The sequence below is a fragment of the Cryptomeria japonica genome, chromosome 1, assembly GCF_030272615.1.
Source record: "Cryptomeria japonica chromosome 1, Sugi_1.0, whole genome shotgun sequence".
In the NCBI taxonomy this organism is placed as follows: domain Eukaryota; kingdom Viridiplantae; phylum Streptophyta; class Pinopsida; order Cupressales; family Cupressaceae; genus Cryptomeria; species Cryptomeria japonica.
In genome coordinates, this window is record NC_081405.1 from 564,441,669 (window position 1) to 564,464,871 (window position 23,203).

Consider the following 23,203-nt stretch of genomic DNA (forward strand, 5'->3'; position numbering starts at 1 on the left):
ACAGTTATACAACTGTTAAAATTTGTATCAGATAGTTAGAATAAAAAAATGTATCATAATCATACTTCTAAATTTATAAAATTATAAAATTTATATCAGACTGTTAAATTAAAAATTTGTATTAGACTGTTAATTTGTTAAATTTGTATCAGTCTGATATAAATTTAATAGTCTGATATTAATTTTTAATTTTATAATAGTAGTTTAATTTGTTAAATTTGTATCAGTCTGATATAAATTTAACAGTTTGATATTAATTTTTAATTTTATAATAGTAGTTTGAAATTTGTATCAGTCTGATATAAATTTAACAGTTTGATATTAATTTTTAATTTTATAATAGTAGTTTGAAAATTGAAATTAAAATTGTTAATTTTATAATTTCAATTTATTAAATTTTAAATTTTTTTTTTAATTTTTAATAAGTATACTGTATTAGTATTAGTAATTGCTAATACACTTATACAGTAATACTGCATTAGTATTTTTAATAAGTAATATTAAAATAGTATTACTTATTAAATAGTAACATAGTAATATACTACGTCACTATTTATTAAGTAATACTGTATAAATAATAAAACTAAAAACTGTATTACTATTCAAAATTTCAAATATGAAAACAATAAAAACTAAATCGAGAAATCAGAAAAATAAAAAACCCAGAAAAACGCAAATGAAAACTACAAATCGAAACTGAAATGAAATGGAAATCTACCTGGATCGATGGGAAATTGCAACAAAACTGGACAGTGATAGTTTTCCACCTGCCACGTGATTTTTCCCAATTGGGTCACATTTTTTTCCTCCTGCGATTTGTGATTTAGGTTTACTGTTTAGCACTGCGAGTTTTGTGAGCTGCGATATACGTTTTGCGATTTGGTTATTGTTAGGTGTTTAAATCAACAAAAGCAACTCGCGATTTTTAGGTTTTCGTCGTCTTTTTTATGACGCGACTGTGATGCGATCGGGCGTGGTTTTTAAAATAATCGTTTTAAAGTGTTTTTTTCACGGGAGACTCCATATTTCCTGACAGGAGACGCAGGAGATATATCTCCAATGAATCCTTCTTAGAATGGTGCCTCCAGAGACGTTTTGGAGATGAGAGACGTGTATCAGTCTTCGAGACGCGTCTCCCAGTAACGCTGCTTTATTCATTCTTGGATTCATTAACACACACACACACACACACACACATATTTATATGTATTATGTCTAACAGTAATGTCATGTGTAATCATTTTAATGCTGTTTGAATTCTTATATATTTTTGGCTTATTCAGCTTTATATCGTATTAATGCTGCTAATTTAATTAAGATCATACGCAACAGTTTATATTTAATACTGGCTGTTATATCCCAATATTAAATCAGGAACCCTTTATATACGTACCTGTCACTGAGCTCTTCCTCTTTCTTATCCTTGCTTGCAGTCTTTATAATTTCCTCTATGTTTTATGAATATATGTGAAAATAAGTATGACTGCTATACATATTGCAGTCTATATTAATTACTACTAAATTCTGCATAACAACATTATCAGGCTTCATATATTAAGCATACATATTCAGCACATCCCAATGCATATCACCAAGAACCAAAGAAACGGGACTCGGACTCGGCTCGGACTCGGCAAGGCCGACTCGGACTTGGACTCGGGACTCGGCGTCAGACTTGGCTCTAGACTCGGCTGGACTCGGGAAAGTGAAAAACTCAAGAAATTTAGAGATTTTTAAAGATTTAAAACTTGTTTCAGACACCCTTTATTGAATACACCTTAAAGACACAAAAACATCATCAAACTCGGCTCATTTGATTACATACACAAGTATACATCAATCACATAAGCATAAACGCAAATTGTAGCTGAAGAAAATAACAAGCATAGATATATAAATATTGTCAAATGTATACAATATTACAAAACTCATGGAATAAAAAATCCATGTCATCATATGATCATCATCAAATGTTTCATACAAATACCAAAGGTAAATAGTAAATGCTAAATACAACTACAAGTGTTCAAGCCTATGGCTCAGAGGGCCGTGCAACTGAACCCTCTCGCCCTGGCCCCCTGCGAAGGCATTTAAAGTAGGTCCTGGATGATTCAGCAGCCATAGTCGCTCCCCGTGACACCATGCCATGCTCACCAACATCAGGAACAACTGTGTCATGCTCGCCAACATCAGGAACAACTGTGTCACTCTGAGTCTCAGTATTTCCCGTCTCCGCTCGTGCTCTCTACTCCTCCTCTGCCATGGCTACAGCCTCAGCCTCTATATCTATTTGGTCAATCCAATCAATGTCATCATCACTAAATACAGCTGCAGGAGTCCCAGGAGCTGTCTGATTCTCATTGGCCCACTTTGCTTCAAGATCAACCTCATCTAGAATGATAGGAGACATGTCAACTGTTGCATTCTTTCTCATTCTTAGGCGGAGGTTGTAGTGAACAAAGACGAGATCATTCATCTTCTCCACAAATAATCTATTGCGCCTCTTGGAGTGTATGTGCTCAAACATACTCCAATTGCGCTCACAACCTGATGCGCTGCATGGTTGGCTCAAGATGCGAATGGCCAACTTCTGAATATTTGGTGTCTCTGGGCCAAAAAAGTTCCACCAATGATCTGAGTTTGAAATGAGAAAAATAAATAAAATCAGGCTCACTCATGAACTCATTTAACAAGTTACAATATAGTATTGAATAAAACTAAAATTAAGCCTAACAATTTATTTTTACCTGGCATCATAGTTGTCCTACCGTCTTTGGCGACAGGACGAGAGAAGGTCTCCCCTTGTGCATCTAAGAACATCTGTAGCTCTCGAAAAAGGTCTATCTGAGAAGTACCAGCAGGTCCCATCTTCTCCATGATTGCATATAGCCCATTAAGGACCTCCACATCAGCCTTGAAAGAAGGGATAAAACTGAATGCCGGATTCAGATAATAGGCTGCCGCATGGATGGGCCTATGAAGCTGATGATGCCATTTCCTATCAATGATCTCCCAAATGGGACCATACTTGCTCTCATCTGCTCCATAGACGAATCTGATGGCCTCCTTCGCCCTATCCATGCCCTCATATATATAGCCCATTGCGGGCTTATCTCCATCTGCAACTCGCAACAAAACCACCAAGGGCTCAACAAACTGCAAAATTGAAAATATTGTGTAATTTAGAAAAATGAGCAAATAAGAGAATACAGAAACTGAACAGCAATGTACAATGCAAATATAAAAGAAGTACCAGCATAAGCTTTCCATTAATGTCAAAGGATGTTCATATTATATCCGTCGTTCACAATACATTACATCTGACACGGCTAACATTACATACCACAACACCCGGAGGTGATACAATATATGATTGCCGAAGGGGTGCGACCCAACCGTCGCGACTCCAACTACCTACCCGTCGGCTAACTAACTATTGATAATTAACATTACTAACTATACACTTTTTCCCGATAACATCATCCCCCCCAAGAAAAGAAGTCGACTCCGACGACTTAATACAAAATAGAGATGAATGGCAGGAACTACTGACGCTAGTCGGGCCCAGATCTTATACACTTGCTGCGTCCTCGCCTGAAAACCTTTTCTGCTACCAGCCAATGCTCAAGTGCGGATTTCACCAATATGGCTTCCTTGGCCATCACAATCCTCCTATGCCTAACCCAAACTTGTCTGCAAAACACGTTTTTCAGTCTCAGCTTCCACCCACTGCTACTCAATTGATATGGTCTCCCTAGCCAATTTGTCCTCGATAGCCACCCGTGCTGCTCTCCCGGCATCCAACTCCTGGGTACGCTGAACTAAGTCTCACACGACTATTGCCTCCAACCTGGTGGTCAGCTCCTCCCGAGCCCTCTATGCATCCACCACGGCAACCTCACGTCCCGCCGAGACATCCTCCGAGTCCCTCAAAGCGTACCAGTCATGCCTGGAGGTGACCACAATCCGCTGGCACAAATGTTAGGAGACACCTCAAATCCGCCATCACACTCCCCAAAGGCTAAAAACTGAACTGAATAACTCCCTGGTGTCATACAACTGTGCGGACCTGCAATGCCTTCCCTCAAACTCTGTTTGTTCCCAACTCCAAATCCGTCTCCCTCTACGGCTTATGGCATTCCCGCCAATGCTTAGCTGCAGGCTTCCTTCTCACAGTACGGACAAGCACAACACTTCCCGTGGTATTCTGTAGCTCCAAAATAAACTGGGGGTCTGGGGGCAACGCCCCCAGCGGGGTCGAGGGGCAGCGCCCCCGCGGGGTCGAGGGGCAGCGCCCCTCGCGGGGTCCTGGGGCAGCGCCCCAGGTGCGCTCCCTGTCGCAGTACAGGGCGGGGTCGAGGGGCAGCGCCCCCGCCGCCAACACCAATTTACAACCTTCAGAACCCCATGAAAGTCCATGGCGCACTGCATTTCTGTGATATTTTATGATGTCAAAAACCCTTCTTCTACACTCCAATATTTTCAGTGTCCAGGCTCCAGATGTCATCGAATCATTTTTCAATCCGTCGTCGTTTTTTTTTTTTTTTTTTTTTTTTTTTTTAATTTTATACCACACGCTGTTCTTCCTTCTACCGCACGGTAGCTCCTTCTTCGCCCAAAATTCGACTTCCTTCCTTCTATCGCACGGTAGCTTCTTTCTCTTCACGCTATTCGGCTGGTACATCGGATTGGGTTCACCTTCTGTTCGCCCATACAAGTAATTAATCCTTCATTTCAATTTTTTTTTTTGGCGTTTGACTTCCTTCATTCCCCCGCGGCATCTCCTTCGTGCGGCGTTCTTAGCGTGCGGTGTCGTCTTCCACGCCTTTATCTCCCACGGCCTTCGGTTTCCACCGCACGGTGGCTTCTTCTTCTTTCCCTCCCTTCGGCGGCTCTTGTTTTCCCTTATCGCGTGGTGGCGTGGTGGTGCGGGGTTCTTCTTCCTTCCCTGCGTGTCCTGTGTTTCCTTTGCGCTGCGTTCGAATGACCTTTTTTATGCGGCTTTCCCTTCGGTGGGCGGCTTTCCCTTCGGTAGGCGGCTTTATGCTCCACGGCTTCCACCGCACGGTGGCTTCCACCGGTGGTTTCCACCGCACGGTGGCTTCCACCTTCGGTGGTCCCACCGCACGGTGGCTTCCACCTTCGGTGGTCCCACCGCACGGTGGTGTCCACCGTTGGTGGTGCCACCGCACGGTGGTGTCCACCGTGGTGGTGCCACCGCACGGTGGTATCCACTACGTGGCCACCGTACGGTGGTCCCTTTTCTTTTTTTTTTTTTTTTTTTTCTTTTTTCTTTTTGACTGTACGGTCACTTGTCATACGACCGTACGTTTTTTTTTTTTTTTTTTCATCTCTTAATTTAGATGTCTTAGAGAGTCGTCTGTTCAAGTCCCGTGTCTCTGGGATTGCCCTTCATCCTTCTCGGTTTTCCTCGCTCGACAGTCTCCTGTTTTGGTCCTATACCTGGTGAGTCGCCTGCCCGGCCTCTCGAGTCTCCTTCCATCCTCTCGGGTCCCCCTCCGGACTCTCGAGTGTCTGTCTGGCCTCTCGGGTCCCCTGCGCGCTTCGCGTGGTAAGGTTTCAATTTGTACCCATTGGTGGCCAATCTATTTTCATTGGTCATTGAAAGACCTGGAACCACAAATTCTACAGGGACCACGACCTCCTTCCCGTACATAAGAAGAAGAAGGATAATAAAGATTTTGAAGGCTGCGGCCTTCCACACAGGGTTCCAATTGGTGCCGACACTCTTCGGATTATTTACGTCGCCAGGGTTTGGGGCGTCTCCCTTCCAATATTCTTTGTATTCCGGCAGGTACACCTCTGTTGGTTGCTCTGGTTCCTCTACTTCGAGCCTGTAGCTTTGGAACATTTCGTAATCTTCCATCTGCCAATGGAAGAGCCCGTTAAGTGAGCATCTCTCATCTTCAGAACATCCCTCCAATTCTAGCACCCCTTCACTGTTCGGCTCCATCGCGTTCTTGCCCTTACTTTCATCGGGACCCCCTTCCCCTTTATTAGAGTCCTCCGAGTCGGAAGAGGCGAGCTCTTCGCCGACATTTTGGGTGTGTAGGTCAATGGTATATTTTCGCCCTCCCTTCTCCATGGAAAGTGTATTTTTCTTCCAGTTGTGGTTTACCCTTGCGTTGATCAACCACACTCTCCCCAGGATGGCGTCATAGCCTTTCTTCTTCGAGGGAATGACCACGAAATCTAACAAGAATGGTTGCGTACCAATTGTCACTTGCTGGGCCATCAACAGGCCGAGTGGCTTAATGCCGTGTTGGTCCGCTCCCACCAGGTTGAATGTGGGTGGCCACAGGGTGGGCTTCCCCAGCCGCTTCCATGTTTCTTCTGGTAGTACATTCACCCCAGATCCACCGTCCACAATGGTGTCCTTCAGAATGGTCCCACAGATACCCATTTCTACCACAGCTGGGTGTCTACCACTGCTCAAGGCTAGTAACATCGGGTCAGTCGAAGGGCTGACGGAAACCTCCACCTGTGGTGTACTCTTCGTAGCAGTGGCGAGAACCCCTACCTGTGGTGTACTCTTCGTAGCAGTGGCGAGAACCCCTACCTGTGGTGCACTCGACAATGCGGTGCTTTGCACATTGGTGAGGATGGCAGTCCTCAATTGTGGCATAGAGTCTAGAAGGTCTTTTACCTTTATCGGCACCTCCATCTGCAATATTTGCCCAATGATGTTTTTTTCCACTTCCGTACGGAATGATGTACTCGCCACCTCGTTGTCCCGTCGTTCAGTTGTCATCTCACGTTCAATATTGGCCTTTGCCTCCCGTAATCTCTCCTTCTCCGTACGGAGGTCGGGATAAGTGGCTTTTTTCGTCTGGGCGCGGGTGATCGCCAATACTTCTTTCTCACCAGTCTTCTCAGCCTTCTCAATGTTGAGGAGATTCACCCCTGCCTGCGGGCAATTTGCGTCCTCATGGTCGCCTGGCCCACACCAACGGCAGAGGTGCTGAGGGGTGGCTTCCTTCGTGCAATCACGGGCGAAGTGCCCCCACTGATTACAGGCCCTACATTGGATAATTGGCCGGCCCTTGGCGTCATACTGGAGACGGCTTCCGTTATTGGTATTGTTGCTATTCCTTCCACCACCGCGTCTGTTGTCCCGGTATCCTCCAGATGATGCATTATTGTTTGCCTCCGATGTGGATGGCTGCTCCTGCGCAAAGAGCACTTGCTGGTTACGTGCCTTCAGATTGTATGGACATTCCTTCGTAGAATGCCCCATAATCTGGCAGATGTCGCAGAATGCCTTCTTGGGACAGGCACCTTTCGTGTGGCCGCTCTCCTTACACTCCGTGCACCATAGTTCCTCGTCCTTACTTGTAGTCCCCTTCATTGTCTTAAATTCTTTTAACATCCTTTCCATATCTTTTTGAAGGGCTGTGACTTTCTTCCTCGGCTTCTCGTCACTACTACTCTCTTCTTCCGATGTGTCATCATCTTCAGATGATGATGATCTATTCTTCTTCTTTTTGGCCGTCTTATTTTCACTTTCCAGGTCCATGGCCCGGTTGTATGCGTCGTCGTAGGATGTTGGAGGCACAATTTTCATCTTTCGTCGTAGCTTAGGGTTCAAACCCTCGACAAACCACCTCTTCTTCAAGCCATCGGCCGGTTGGCTTTCCATTTTCCCGACTAACTCTTTTAGTCGGCGCCCGTACGCCCGTACGGTCTCCTTCTTTCCTTGCTTTGTTCCGTAGATTTCGGAAACTATCTCGTTATCATCTCGGAGAAGCCGGAATTCCTTCTCGAATGCCTTCTTCAATTCATCCCACGTAGTTACACTGGTTTTATCCAAGTCTGCATACCAGTCAATAGCCACTCCTCTCAGTGTGGCGGGGAACTGCTTCATCCATTCATCCTGGTCAGTCACCCCGTTGGCTGTCCAGATGGTTTCGCATGTACGGCAATGCCGTGCGGGATCATCTTTGCTATCCCCGTTGAATTTGGGTAACTTCTGTTTGGTCGCCATTGATGGAAATCGTCTACTTGGAGGTGGTTGTGGCTGTGTCTGCCCTCCGGTGCTGCTCCCTCCGATGCCGCTAATGCCTCCTGTGGTGGTGACCAAAGGTACGGTGTTCTGCCTTGTACCTACCGTGCGGTTACTTCCTCCGATGCCGCTGATGTCTCCTGTGGTGGTGACCGAAGGTACAGTGTTCTGCCTTATACCTACCGTGCGGTTAACTTCCCCTTCGTCGTCACCCGTGCCAGGCTCCCTTCGGTGATCCTCCCTTTGTGGCACTTCGTCGTCACCCGTGCCCGGCTCCCTTCGGTGATCCTCCCTTTGTGGCGTGAGAGATAAGTTTTTGAACCGATCTCGAGTCTCTTCAACTAGTTCTCTCCGTAACCTAGTTTCCTCCAGAAACTCTTCAAGGCTTCTCGCTCTACCGTAGTCTGGCGACGCGTAGAAATTCCCCTCGGCTTCTGCACCTTCCGTGACACCTCCTTGGTTCCCTTCGGGCAACCCTTCGGCAGGTCGTCCTTCGGCAAGTTGCCTTAGCCTCCGTCTACGTTCTACACGTTGTTCCAGAATCAAAGCCTTCTGCGCAGCCTCCCACTCGTCGGTTTCTAATTTCTTATTTCTGTCTTTATTCAGTAAATTGGGCATTAATTGTGGTACAATTTCATGTTTCTCAACACATAAATCAAAACACAACACGTCTTTATTAATTCATTCTTTTGTATACAATCAACATAATTCTTCTGCTTCTAACAGTGTTCTTTATTTCTCACAATTTAAGGATTATTTGTCCTTTGTCGGTCTTCCCTACGTTCGTCATCCTGGCGCTCATGAAATTCTCGTAAAATTTGCTGTCGTCGGTTCTCCGGGTTTACTTCACCAACGGGTAGGCCCATTGTGTCTGTGCGCCATCCGTGTCTTCCATTCCTGAGTTCGTCTAGGCAACGGCGCCAAATGTTTACCTCACTGGGTAAACAGGAAGAATACAGAAACTGAACAGCAATGTACAATGCAAATATAAAAGAAGTACCAGCATAAGCTTTCCATTAATGTCAAAGGATGTTCATATTATATCCGTCGTTCACAATACATTACATCTGACACGGCTAACATTACATACCACAACACCCGGAGGTGATACAATATATGATTGCCGAAGGGGTGCGACCCAACCGTCGCGACTCCAACTACCTACCCGTCGGCTAACTAACTATTGATAATTAACATTACTAACTATACACTTTTTCCCGATAACATGCAACTCGCAACAAAACCACCAAGGGCTCAACAAACTGCAAAATTGAAAATATTGTGTAATTTAGAAAAATGAGCAAATAAGAGAATACATATAATAAGTTATAAAACATGAAGTTAAATTGTAGAATTTATAAAAAAATTACCTTCACTATCTCATCACAAGGGACCCAAAAGCCTTGCTCATCAAAAATGCAGTCTGCCATCTCTATCCCTGCAGGGGTGGTAGCATAGGATGAGGAAGACCACTCCTCACCAACAATCATACGTCTCAAGGCAGACTTAGACCTAAGCATGGACTGCAATGTGAGGAAGTTTGTGGCAAATCTTGTGATTCCTGGACGAGCTAACTCCTTCTGCTTGGTGTATTGTCTCATAAGAGCCAACACCCATGAATGATTATATACAAATTTGCAGACATTTCTTGCCCTTTCTACACATCTCTTGACCCATGGGATTTTTCCAATATCCTCCAACATGAGGTCAATGCAACGAGCAACACATGGAGTCCAAACTATAGATGGGTGCCTCTCCATCAATAGTCTACCTGCAGCAACATAATTTGTTGCATTGTAAATTGTAATTAATAGAGGTACAAACTACAAGATAGTAATTAATTTGCAAACAAAATTAGTTTGTAATCAAAAGTTTACCCGCAGCAACATAATTTGCTGCATTGTCGGTCACCACCTGTACCACGTTCTCCTCACCCACATCTTCAATCACCTCCTCTATCTGCTCACATAGGTAGGTGGCATTCTTGCAATGGGCGGAGGCATCAATGGACTTGATAAAAACGGTGCCCCCCGAAATAAAAAAATAAAGCTAGGTCAATGATCATTCAATAAACCATTAGATAAAAAATAAAAAATTAAAGACTTTATGAAACTAAAATTAATCAATCACTTGCGGAAGAAACAAGAAAATTAAGGAGAGTTCTATTTCTCCTATCCGTCCAACCATCAGTCATGATGGTGCAACCTTTAGTGCTCCATATGTGGCGTTGTTCATCTAAATCCTTTTTCACATCATCCACCATTTGAGACAAAATGGGTCCCCTCAAATCACTCTCACTAGGGGCTTTGAACCCCGCCCCGCATATGGTAATGGCATCAACCATTTGTTGCCAATAAGGAGACCTGTCGCAAAGAAACTCAATGAGATAAGATAAGTATAAAAATTAAAACAATCAATGAGACCTGTCGCAAAGAAATTCAATGAGATAAGTTAAGTATAAAAATTAAAACAATCAAAGTTATCAAACATAAAAGTGAGTAAAACATTCACCTGGCTACAAAGAATGGAATACAGCTGTAGCTCCAAAACCTGCCAACTGCCATTTTAGCAGCATCATGGACCTCCTTGTTCCAACCCATGCCACTCAAGCGACGGTTGGGACCCAGAAGTAGTGCGAGGCACAAAGAAGGAATCCAACCTAGATTTACGAATCCTAGGTCCAATGGTAACATTCCCACTACAACTACTAGTGGTAGGAGCATGAGAAGTGGCGGTGGCACTGCCACTTATAGAAGCAGAAGCAAAAATGGAAGCACCAGTAGTAGCAAACTGAGTGGGACGATATGGAGGTAAGGAAGAAGGGCCTCCAACACAACCTGACTGTGTCCCTCTTCCTAAAACTGTCTCTCTCCCAGTGGTTGCTCGATCCTCCTTTTGTTTCTTTTTTCTTTCAATCTCCTCAACCATTACATAACAATCACGTACGGCCTCAGGGACTGCTTTTAGGCATGGTTCGGCATCATTTCCACGCACACCAGCAATATGGTATTTCAGCCTGTATATACCTCCATGGAATATTGTTTTGCAAAACATACATTTTGTTTGCCCCTTTCCTTGCCCTGGAAAATCCTCATGATATTTCCAAGCAGGGTCCTTTCTAATGGGGGGTCTAGAAGCTGAAGTAGACATTTTAGGATAGTTTTGTGAAACTTGAAGTTGAGGCAAATAATAAAGTGAAGTTTGCTGCAATAAAACATTACAAATACAAAATAAAATTAATACATACATTCAAAAAAACTAAAGTAGGGTTTGTAAATTTTTAAAAAAAAAATTGTAGGGTTTGTCAAACCCTACTTTTAAAAAAAAAAATTTACAAACCCTACATACAACCCTACATAGTACAACTACATACTACATGCTACATACAAATTACAAACATACAAAAGATCTTGCATACAATAAAATGTAAAACTTTCAAAATAAATGAATAGAAAATGAAATTTTTGCATACAAGAAACAAAATAATGTTCAAAAAAACAATCTTACCTCTTACAAGAAGCTTGAAATGAGCTGCAAACCCTTCCTATCCAACTCTTGATGCACCAAATCGAAACACAATGCAGCTCCAATGTGACAAATTGAAGAAAACTTGAGCTTCCTCCTTGCTGGTTTTTCTTCTATGCACCCTTGTTTTTCTTCTCAACTCACTTTGCTCTTCCTTTTTTTGCAAGTGAATGAAATGAAAGTCACTTTTAGGGATAGAAGACAATTAACATAATAAAACGGATTTAAAAAAACTTTGCAAACTAATTTTTTTTTGTGTTTTAAAGTATGCCCACGCCGGCCGAGTCCAGGGCTCGGGACTCGCCGAGTTTGGTGAGTTTGGGCCAAACTCGCCAACTCGGCGAGTCCGAGTTCAAGCCCCTGGGACTCGGCAGGCCTGACTCGGACTCGGACTCGCCGAGTCTGGGCGAGTCCCGTTTCTCTGCCAAGAACAAAGATGCTACTGCCTGTACCTTAATAACAGTTCTGATCTGATCCAATCCATGGTGATGGTGCTGGATGCTTTGATTCCCTTCCTTGATATCTCTAAATGTAAGGGAGAGGTCACATCTCTTCATCATGCATGCCCTTTGGCAAGAGACACCCTTTCACCATTAGCACCTTTTGAAAGAGTGCAACTCTTCATTATTTCTGCCCTTTAAAAGGGACATAACCTTTCATAATCAGGTCTGCACTTCTTATTTAAATCAGATGTGCACTTCCCATTTCCAAATCATTCTCCTCTCAAATGAGGTTCTCTTCTCCCTTTTATATCTCATTGTTGAGGGAGTCACAACTTTTTCCTTCCATGTCTTTTGACCATTCATTAACTTAATTAAATTTTAATTAATTATATTTAATTATATTCTTTTATATTATAATTTAATTTTAAAAATTTAAATTTCATTATTAGTATTTATTATTAAGTTCTATTTCAAAGTGGGGACATTACAATGTGGCACTCTTTTCAAGTCTTTATCTTTCCATGCAAACACATATTGTTGGTATGTCTTAGTATGTGTTCACATAACATTTGCATCACTCTTTCTAAGTATTTTATCTGTCCATGCAAACACTTACTATGTACTCAGCATGCTCTTGGTATGTGCTAGTATGTGTTCACATAAAATTTGTGGCACTCTTTTCAAGTCTGTATCTGTTTGTGCAAACACTAACTTGTGCTTGGTAAAAGTCTGGTAGCTGCTCTTATCAATTCTGTATCTAACTCCTGCTCATATGGCAACTGTTTTCATTGTCCTTGTTTGCCCAAGTTTCTGTTTGTATGGCTGCTCCTGCATATTGAACTTTTTATTCATATGGAAAACCATATGCATGTTGCATATGTAGTTTAGTATCACCAGTTTGGTAGTCCCTAAAATATGCAGGGTAACTTATTATCAAGGTTGAAAAACTCGGACTCGGCAAGCCCATATTTTTTTTAAAACTTGGGACTCGCAAAAACTCGGGAAAAAAAATCGGCAATAACTCGGCAAATTTATCGAACATTTGAAAAAATAAAGAAATAAAAAATATATATTATAATTAAATATATTAATTCAAATTAATATATGTATTAAAAATTTAATATATACGTTATAAATTAATTAAAAATAAGTATAGTTATAATATTTATTTTATAATGTTATGATGTATATAAATATGCAAGTTTTTAAGTTGTAATTTTTAAATTCTTTGATAATATCAATTATTAATTATATATTAAATATAAATAAAATTATAGATATAAATGAAAACTAGTATTTGCTTAGCGTCATAGTTTTTTATAACCACTTATTTATTTATTAAAATTTTGATTCCCGTCATAATTTTATTATAAATATGTAAATAAATAAACTATAGTTTTCGATCTAAATATAATAAAATTATTACTGTAACTACAACTTCAGACGTCTTATCCCATTTTCGTCAGTTCAGTTCGTGTCAAAAAAACGTGCCCTCGCGTGTCCAAAATGAAGGCAGCGTCATTAATGAAGGTCGGGGAAAAAAATTAGGGTTTGACGGAAATGACTGGGTGTTGACTTCCGGCGATTTTTTGGCCGAGTTAAAGTGTTTTTTCGCGATTTTTAGGGTAAAAATCACAGCGAGATTAACCTAAAACTCATCTGCAAGTATACTCGCGAGTGACTCGCGACCATTTCTGGCTTGTGAGTTCCGCGATAACTTTGCGAGTTTTTCAACCATGCTTATTATCATCTTGATAAATTGGAACATAAGATATGTGCAATCTGGAAGTGCGTTAGAGAACTTTTGTGCTGAAAGTCTCTAAATAGTATATTTTCTGCATTGTATAACACTATGTCCTTATCCCTCATTGGTGGTGTCCTTCAACCTTATCCATCATTTATGCTATTGGTTGACGACCTTTGATTTCTTTAATTGCAGTCCGGTGAAGGTGACTGTTGTACCGTTGCCTTCTTAGGGTTTAGGCAGACCAGAGCAATAAACAATTATAAATTATATATATAATGTACACAATAACACATATTTAATGTAATTCACCCAATGTGAGCTATATCCACAGGGAAACAACCGTCCACTTTCCTTGTATCATCCAGAAAAGAGCAAATTACAATCTAATGATGCTTCACATTACACCACTTATTTATCTAATGATGCCCTTTTCTGTAGTTTACAAAGGTTGGTTTACATACCAAAATAATAGCTGACTTTATTTTGCTTTGGGGGTGTGTTGTGACCATTTCACACATCGCCCCATTGCAAATGGGGACCCCCTCTTTTTGCTCGTTTTTTTCGCTCGCTTTTCGCTTCGCTTTTAGGGTTTTGTTAGTCAGTCAATTGTCTGGATTTAGGGTCAAGCCTTAGGGTTTTAATTGCCGTCTTTTCAGGCCAGAATCCAGTCAGTTTTGAGAGCTTTTGAGCTTCCTTTCGAAGGATGCAAATTTTGAATGAAATGAATTCGCCAGAATGGTCTATTTTCAATTGGAATTTTGAGTGCAGAGCTTAAATTTGTCTAAGTGTTGATGATGAAATGTGAATTTTTGTTCGATTGAATATTTTGACCAGATTTTGAGTTCTTTGATTTTTGATCCTAGGCATTGTAAATGATTTGTTTTTGCCTCGGGAATTGATTAAACTTGTAAAATCATGATATTTTGGCCTGTAGGAGCAGAATCGCTCCTGTCCCTCAGTGAAGGACCGGAGCTCGTTTTCGAATATCTTACTGTCCTTGCAGGGTCAAGGTGAATTTCGAGTTGGAAATGATAGAGAAAGGCGTGATCTTTCTGTTGAATATAAATTGAAGATTTTCACAAGCACAGAGGTGCCTGTAGGAGCAAAATCGCTCCTGTCCCTCAGTGAAGGACCGGAGCTACAAATCAAATATTGCTTTGTCCTTGCAGGATTTCAACGACTTGACGATTTGAAGATGTCCAAGGGGATATGTTTTATCGAATGAATATAACTTGAAGAGCAAACATGAAGAAAAATGGTCCAAAATGCCAAAATCGCTCCTGTCCCTCTCCAAGGGACTAGGGCGAAGTACATTGTAGCTCCTGTCCCTCTCCAAGGGACCAGAGCGATATTCTTCATAGGGCGAGATTCAGGCAAAGATCAAGTCAAGTTTATGTTTGAAGGCAAGGAAGGAGGTAAAATGAACTCATTGAAGATAAATTGAAGATTGCCAAATGCCAACAAAGGACCAAAATGCTTAAGTTCGCTCCTGTCCCTCAGGAAGGGACCAGAGCTATTTTTGTTATAGATGATTTTCTTGCCAAGTTACAACCGATCTCAAGGCATGGATGAATGGAATGGGACATTGCGAATCCGTTGAATATAAGTTTTGAAGATGACGAAATGAAATGAGGCCTACAGAGCTAGAATCGCTCCTGTCCCTCAGGAAGGGACCAGGGCGATACAATGAGTATGTTGCCTTTTCCTCAAGTTCAAAACAGTTCCAAGTCAAGATGAAGGGTGGTAAAGGCGTTTCGAAGTGTCCCAATGAAGAACGAAGTATCCAAAGTTGCTAAATTGAATGGATTTACACTAAGACCCCTAGTTCGCTCCTGTCCCTCTCCAAGGGACCAGAGCGAAATTTGCATAAAGGCATAAATTTTGAAAGTTTGTCAAGCATCAAGCGATTAAGGAGGGTCAAGGGACGTCATATCACACATTGAAGGTAATGGCAAGCTGAAGAACGCAAGAACAAACTCAAAACCTTGAAGTTCGCTCCTGTCCCTTGGGAAGGGACCAGAGCGATGTTTACTATATTGGCTAATTCATGCAAAAATCACGTAAGGTCAAGACTTCACAAGGTTGTAAAAGGTTTAAGGCGTCTTTTGAAGGAGATATACAAAAACTTCAAACGTAAAATGATCGTCAAATTGAATACAAAAGCTATATCGCTCCTGTCCCTCTCCAAGGGACCAGGGCGATTTATATGGAATCATTCATTTTCCTTCAAGTTCATGCCAAGTCAAGGTCTTTCGGGATCACACAATGTATAAGGTGTCATTTGAAGATGATTTACAAAGGTTTCGAACGTCAAAATGTTATCAAATGAGCTATAGAGCCTATATCGCTCCTGTCCTTTGGACAAGGACCAAAGCGATTTTTTTACAAAAACACTCATGCTCCTTCAAAATCAAGACAATGCAAGGTTTGGCGAAGTAAAGGATGTCCTTTGGAAGACAATGAACGAAGAACAAAGATCAAAAGTTTGCAAATTTGAGCCAGGACACATGGATCGCTCCTGTCCCTCTCCAAGGGACCGGGGCGATATTTGCCAAAACACTTATAATCCTTTGAAGACCACGTCAAAACAAAGTTGTACAAGGTTTTAAACATCATTTGGAAGGCGATACAAAGGGAAATGGACGTTAAATATTACCAATTTGAGCTTAAAATGGAGAAAAGACAAGGATCGCTCCTGTCCCTCTCCAAGGGACAAGGGCGATGATCCTCTAAACATCAAAAATGCCTTGTAAAAAGCAAGTGATGCAAGCGTGGGGTAAAGAGACGATGTTATTTTTCACCTTACAATGAAAACTCGAGATCAAAGATGCAAGATCGAGAAAGGACAAGGGAGATCGCTCCTGTCCCTCTTCAAGGGACCAGGGCGATGAGGTACGTATACTTCATTTTCAAAAAATTTGGCGCTCAAGCAAATATTTTTTTTTTTTAATTTATTTTAAATGCTAAGATCGATAAATTTGAAAATCCTATTAAATTAGCATTTAAATATTGCGCTTAATATTTATTAATTATTTTGCCTTTATAAAAATCGAAATTTATTTATTTAAATAATAAAGGCATTTAATTAATTATTTATTAATTAATAAAAATCAAGAGGAGCGCTTAGAAATGGAGGTCGGCCTTTATTATTTAATTAAAAATCGTTTGAAAATTGCTTTATATCACAAAAGTCGGCCTTAGGGTGAATGGTGAGAAGCGCTTATAAAGAGAGGTGAAAACCATCATTTTTACATCATCATTTTACCATTCAAGTGCGAGCTTTCATTCCAAGCAAGGTGGTGTGAACTATCAATCAAAGGAAAGTGCGAATTGATATCCAAAGGTGGCGCTAATATCATTCAAGGTGGTGCGAAATTTGGAGATTCATTTGTGCGAACTTGAAGATCTATTGTGCGAACTTGTCAAGCATTGGAGATCACGTCAAAGATTTCAAGGGTGGTGAAATAGATCACGTTGAAGACTATAGGCGATTTTGTTCTTTTTGCATTCTAGAGTTAGCTCTTGATTTGAGGTATGGCGATTTGGTTTTATTGTTTTATTTGTTGATCGTCATATTTTGAATTTTGAATTTTTTGAAATTTTAAATTCCTAGCTCAATCGTTTTATTTTAGGAAATGATAACTCAAGACTTATCATGAAGTTTCCTAAAATTTATTCTCTAATCTATGTTATTTATTGCAAAATCTAGCTTCTCATTATGAAATGTTGTGTAGGTATGGCAACCCCGAAGGCGGGAGCATCCACCAGTCGTTCAGCTCTCATGAAAGAAGATCAGAAGACCGAAGAAGTGGAGACCAAGATCGTGTCGAAGTGGAGCCACATTGGAGATACAAATTTAGGCAACTTTAGCACGAAGAAGTTTCGAGAGATCCCTTATATTGGCAAGCCATCGCCTGTCGCCCGGAGAATAATAGAGAGTGGCATCATTAAGGCGGCCGACTTTCCTCCAGCTGTTCAGTGCCATGAGTTGATGATCGAGTGTGCTCGTCATTATGATCCACAGTCCAGAACGATCGTGTCCAAAGAGGGAAACACTTTGGCGTACCTTTCAGAGGAAGCTATAAGTGAAGCTTTCCATCTTCCAGAGCACAGGGACATGATATACAAGAGCATAGAAGGAGCCAGATCAATGTACGAAGATGATCCAGATGCTTGTCTAAGCATTATCAATAAGAACTGGCTACTTAAGAGCCGTCCCCGTCTGAGCAAGGTCCCGAACACACCGCACAGGATTGATTTCCAAGAGGAGTACAGAGATTTGATTACCATGCTCAACCGAGTTACAGGAGCCCCTCATGCCTTCTATTTTGAGAAGTGGATGTTTTACTTCATCCAGGTGATCGTTCAGGGAAAAGGTACGATACATTGGGCTAGGATGATTAGCCATTGCTTGGACGTACAGTTGAGGAGACTCAAGGCTACTAAGTCCTTCCACATGAGTTCATATGTCATTTATGCCTTGATTAGGAGTGTTGAGTACGCAGGACTACCTCACAGAGGAGTGATTGGAAGAGGACCCAGCGAGGTCAGAGCTTGTGATTCCTATGCCTACTTGCATCATCCGCCAGGGAGCAACTATAGGTTGGTTAATGATACTTTCACGATGAACATCACAAGGACGTTGCAAGGTGGAATTCACAACAGGTTATCTCAGGATGCCCAGGAATTCATAAAGAGGTACGGTGCTTGGTTCATTCAGTTTCCCAAGTTCACTTATATTAGGGTGCATGGATGTCCTTTACCTCCATACATGTTGCCGAGATATCCGACAGACAGAATTGTGTTACTTGAAGTAACAAGACAGTTGGCAGCATATGTGAAGGCATTCAGACACAGACATCAGAATGGAGTTCCAGTACCTATCATTTTGGGTAATTCAGTTGAGGTATGTCCTAATGCTTCAGCCATGGATGATGCAGAGAAGGAGTTAGCCTTGTATTCTTTTTCATCTTTTGCTCTAAGAGAAAGCTTTGATCCACATGGACATTTAGAGGAGACAGTCGGCAGGAAGTTTAGACATGAGTATCAGATTGAAGATTTTATGATGAATCTCTTAGATGATCTTGAAGTGAAACGAAAAATGCATTCTAGATTACCTTTGGATTTCATCAGGAAATGCAGGATTTACGGAGTGGCCGACCAAGCTCAGGACAGTGGCAGACATATTCAGTCTTCCTATGATCGAGAAAGCAAAACAATAAGGTTGGATTGGAATGAGCTCGAAGTCGTGGATTTAGATGCTTTGATGGCACCAGTCTTGTCTTATACTCGCAGATGGGTTGACGTTCAGCATCAGAAGTTGAGAGAACAAGGCATAGCTATGACTTTCACTTTGGAAGAGAAACCAGCCGAAGGTGGAGCTAGTGTGAGTGAAGGCAATCCTAATCCTAGAAATTCAGGTGAAGGAAACCTTCGATGTGCCAGTGAGGGCAATCTCCATCCAAGAGGTTTGAAGAGGAAAGAGAGACCTGGAAAGGGAGAATCTTCCAAGAGGAAACAAGAGGCTAACAGAGATCGATCATCCGGTACTTCTTCTAGACCTGAGAAGAGAACAATTCAAGTGGAAGAATCCATGGAGTCTATGGTACAGAACGACAGGCAGGAAGGAGGACAGGCACAGCAAGGGTCACCAGATGGATCTCTCCAGGACTATGAGTTAGGAGAAGATAATGAAATGACATCTCCTCCTAGAGAAGAAGAAGTGGTACATAAAGAAATACAAGTTCAAGAGACAAGATCGAATATCCCAGATTGGTTGAAGGAAAGATTAACTAAGGTGATCGTAGTAGAGGACGAGGACAATGCAATTGATTTAGAGAGCCTTGTTGGACGCTCACACGAAGTAACAGAGAAGAAGAAGGCTACCAAGATGTCCAAGATGATTCGAGATGAAACTGGATCCAGGAAACTGCAGATAGCTACACCGGCAGTAGACAAATATGAGGGTGAGATCCTGGCAGAGGAATATGATATACAGACTTTTGAGTTAGGACCATCCACAGCAGAGCAGACTTTAGATGATGCTACCGACTCATTTGAGGCATTGAAAGACAAGCTTAGAGAAGAAATGGAGAAGAATAGAAAGCTTGAGAGAGAGGTCGGTGCATGGAGGACGTATTTCAGTCACATCAATGAACCTTTGGGACGTCAGGATCCAGCTAGATCACCAGTGCAAGCACTTCCACTTCAATCAATCAGTGAGGCAGAGAGATTCAGGAACATGGTCCAACGTACAAGTAATTGGATGGATAGATCTCATACAGTGGCCATAGAGTTTGTAACAAGGATGATGAAGATTATTCATCAAGCTATCCAAGTTCTTGAGATAATCCACAATTTGATGATAACAGTAGCTGCATTTGCCCATACCAAAGATGTCATCATTCCTGTTTTGAAGGTAACTAGACACACATCAAGGAAAGTTTTAGCGCAAGAGAAGATCTTGGATGGAGAATCTCACAGTTTGTTTCAGTGGTCAACCTTACTCCATATGAAGAGTGTTTTCTTCGAGGACATCAGTGTTAGATGTGGCCAAGTTGAGGGGGTGATCAATCCGATCCAGGACAGAGTATTTGAGGTACTTCGTACCATTCTTGGCAGAAGGATCGAGGTCGAGACAGATGTGGATATGCAAGAGTTAGAGGATAGAATCAAGGTCATCTTTTGCAAGGACGCAAATGTTACAGATGAGCAATATGATCAAATGTTTGCCACCATGCTCCTGATTGAAAGAACGAAAGAACTTGAAGCTTCATGGGATGCAGCTCTCCTAGATGCATTCGATCAGGTCATCCACTTGGAAGAGAGTATGAAGAATCTTCCCGAGATTCCAATTGCAGAAATTGAAGGAATCGTGACAAGATTCATTGCATATGCCAAAAAAGAACATTGGAAAGGGAATAAGATTCTAGATGAAAGGTTGTTATAGATGACATGGCATCTTATTTGTCATTGGTTTATGTCTCCTAGGTTTTTGTGCCAAATTTAATATTTGGCTATGTATTTAATATTGTTTAGTAAAAAGGAGGCCATTTGTAACAAACCCTAATTAGGGTTTAGGTGTCATGATCTTGACCGTTGATCTACTTTCAATCTGGACCTTTCATTGTAATTGGGGATGCTATTTATACCCCCATTTTTCATTTCATTTGGTAATGGTGTAATAGTAAATAGTTGATGTAATAGAGAAGAGAGATTAGAGTTAGAAGCAATTTTATTTTGTAGCAAGATTGAGTTTTGAAGAGAGAAATTCAAGCAAATTGTTGTATATGATGATTTGGAAATCAATGAAATATTGAAGTTATGGTGTTTCGTTGCAACTTTCTTAAGTTATCTTCATGGTTGTTTGATTTACTTGAATCATGCTCAATCAAATAGCTTGTTAATTTGAAGGACATAGTGTGAGACTTGATTTTTGGTAGGATTCGTAATCCAAACCACTAGCTTCTTGCTGATTGTAGGAACGCCTTGCGTGGTCGACTGGAGAATACCTTGAACCCCTTAATCTTCAATCATTATTGTATCTTGGATATGTACCTTCGTGGTAGTGTCCATGATCTTTGATGCATTGAATATCATTTTATTACCTTAGAAGATCGCACTAATTTCAATTGAGTTGTTATCTTATGGCAAAATTGAAGTTGGTTGAATCTCGCCAAGTCTTGTCCATGCTAAGTTATTCATAGGGTTAGACTAGATTAGACCTCTTTCAAACCCTACTCTTTTGTTATTTTTGAATAGTTTCTTAGTTTAGCAAATCTTGAACTTTCGGAATACGTAAGGCCCCTTGGAGGAAACAGCAAATCACATCATACCGCTGGAAGCTTGTCCACACGTAGAGACCCTACTAAAAGAACCTTGGAGTCTACCTAACTGATCCTTTATGCGAATCTTTAGTAGTTAGAGACTATTTTCTCAAGAGAGGATAAGATGCCTATTGGTATTTTATTCTGTGTATGATGGTGTACAAAATACACGTCAACAGGGTGCTACCCCCAGCAGGCTTTATTGGGGGCGTTGCCCCTAAACCCACCCTTACTGTGGGCTCTGCTCCCCTGCACTCCTCGGTAACTGATCTGGGGGAAAACACAGTTGACAAAGTCACCAAAATTTAAGCCCAACAGCATGATCAGTCACCACATACCAACAAACTCCCACTCGGAGACTGATTGGAGTCCACATCAAACAATCTCCCACTTGGAGACTGATTTTATAGCAACATCAATACACGTGGAGCTCCCACTGGGTTGACACACCTGGACTTGGCTTGTTTCCCATTCCAAGGAGGAAGAGATGATGAAATAGAACTCATTCAAGCCACAAGAAATCATGAAAACTTGTACCTTATACTGTTACAGCCTTGGTAAGTACTAGAATATTAGAAATTGTATGGCAAAGCTAGAGTCTTTTACCACCAAATTGAGCAGTCTGATGAGAATTTGCTGGCTGTGTTGGAGGAGATGCCAATCTTCCAACTGAGGAGAAATTCTGTATAATGCTTGTGAAGGAAAATGAGGAAAGAGACTGAGAGTAACAAGGAGGAAGAGTATACATCGAATCGGAGGAACAATATCCCTATAATTATGGGTTGGGCCTTGGTATTGGAGATGATTTTCCTGTGGAGAATGGTCAGAATTTGATCATTGATAGTTTGAGCCAATGAACATTGCCTTGCCATCTTTTGAATGAGATTTTCCCATCTATGAAGCATATTGGAAACACTACAATGTGAACAGCATGTTGAATACGAAGGATTACATTTTTTGAGTTGCCTCTTTTGATGTTTGTTCTTCCATTTTGGTGCCATGGGAGGATAGACAAAAGTGATAAAATGCAAAAACATGAAGTTTTGGGTGTTGGCTCTTGTAACTTTAATCTTTAATGTTCATAGTATACAGGATAGGGATTTCAGTGTTGCAGAGGCACGTTACAGGTTTGTAGTAGTATCGTTATCAAGACTCCTTATTGTACCAAGGGCACGCTAAAACATCTGTAGCTGACTACTGATTGGAATAGAGAGTGATTTGCTCTCTAGAGGTGGGGTTTTCATCCAACCAGGGATTCTCTAGCGTAAGATGTTGCAGTCATGGTGTTGTGATCTTTTGCATGTTTTTAATCTGTGTTTCGTGGTTTTTAGTAACTTATAATGGTAAAGAACATATGTGGTTGCCATTGCAGTCATCTCGGAGGGACTTAATGGTGCGTATCCATTGTTAGTGAGCTTTACAAAAACATCTCAAAAGACTATAAGGATCAACTAAAAATTGAGTTTGAAGGTTGTTTGAGGTATTTTTAATGGCCTATTACCATGTCTATAACATATTCTTCTACCTTACATATTTTATATGAAACTTCTATATGTATGGTTATGGTAGTTTCTAGTAGTTTAATATATGCTAGTAAGGTCTTTCTTAGGTGAGCCTCAAGAATAGATTTTAGAATTAT

The 23,203-nt window shown here is 41.2% G+C and overlaps 2 protein-coding genes across 6 annotated transcripts in view; one reads left to right on the forward strand and one right to left on the reverse strand.

Annotated features, from left to right (window-relative positions):
- Positions 1-23,203, forward strand: part of LOC131043949 (uncharacterized) — an 80,565-nt gene that overhangs the window by 52,999 nt on the left and 4,363 nt on the right. The gene's annotated exons all lie outside the window — the stretch shown is intronic.
- On the reverse strand, positions 1,907-3,141 carry LOC131875504 (uncharacterized). The gene is made up of 2 exons (XM_059220016.1): positions 2,748-3,141; positions 1,907-2,634 (listed from the first exon to the last, which is right to left on the reverse strand). Exons 1-2 carry the CDS (start codon positions 3,100-3,102, stop codon positions 2,246-2,248), a joined length of 744 nt encoding a protein of 247 aa, XP_059075999.1. The 5' UTR covers positions 3,103-3,141; the 3' UTR covers positions 1,907-2,245.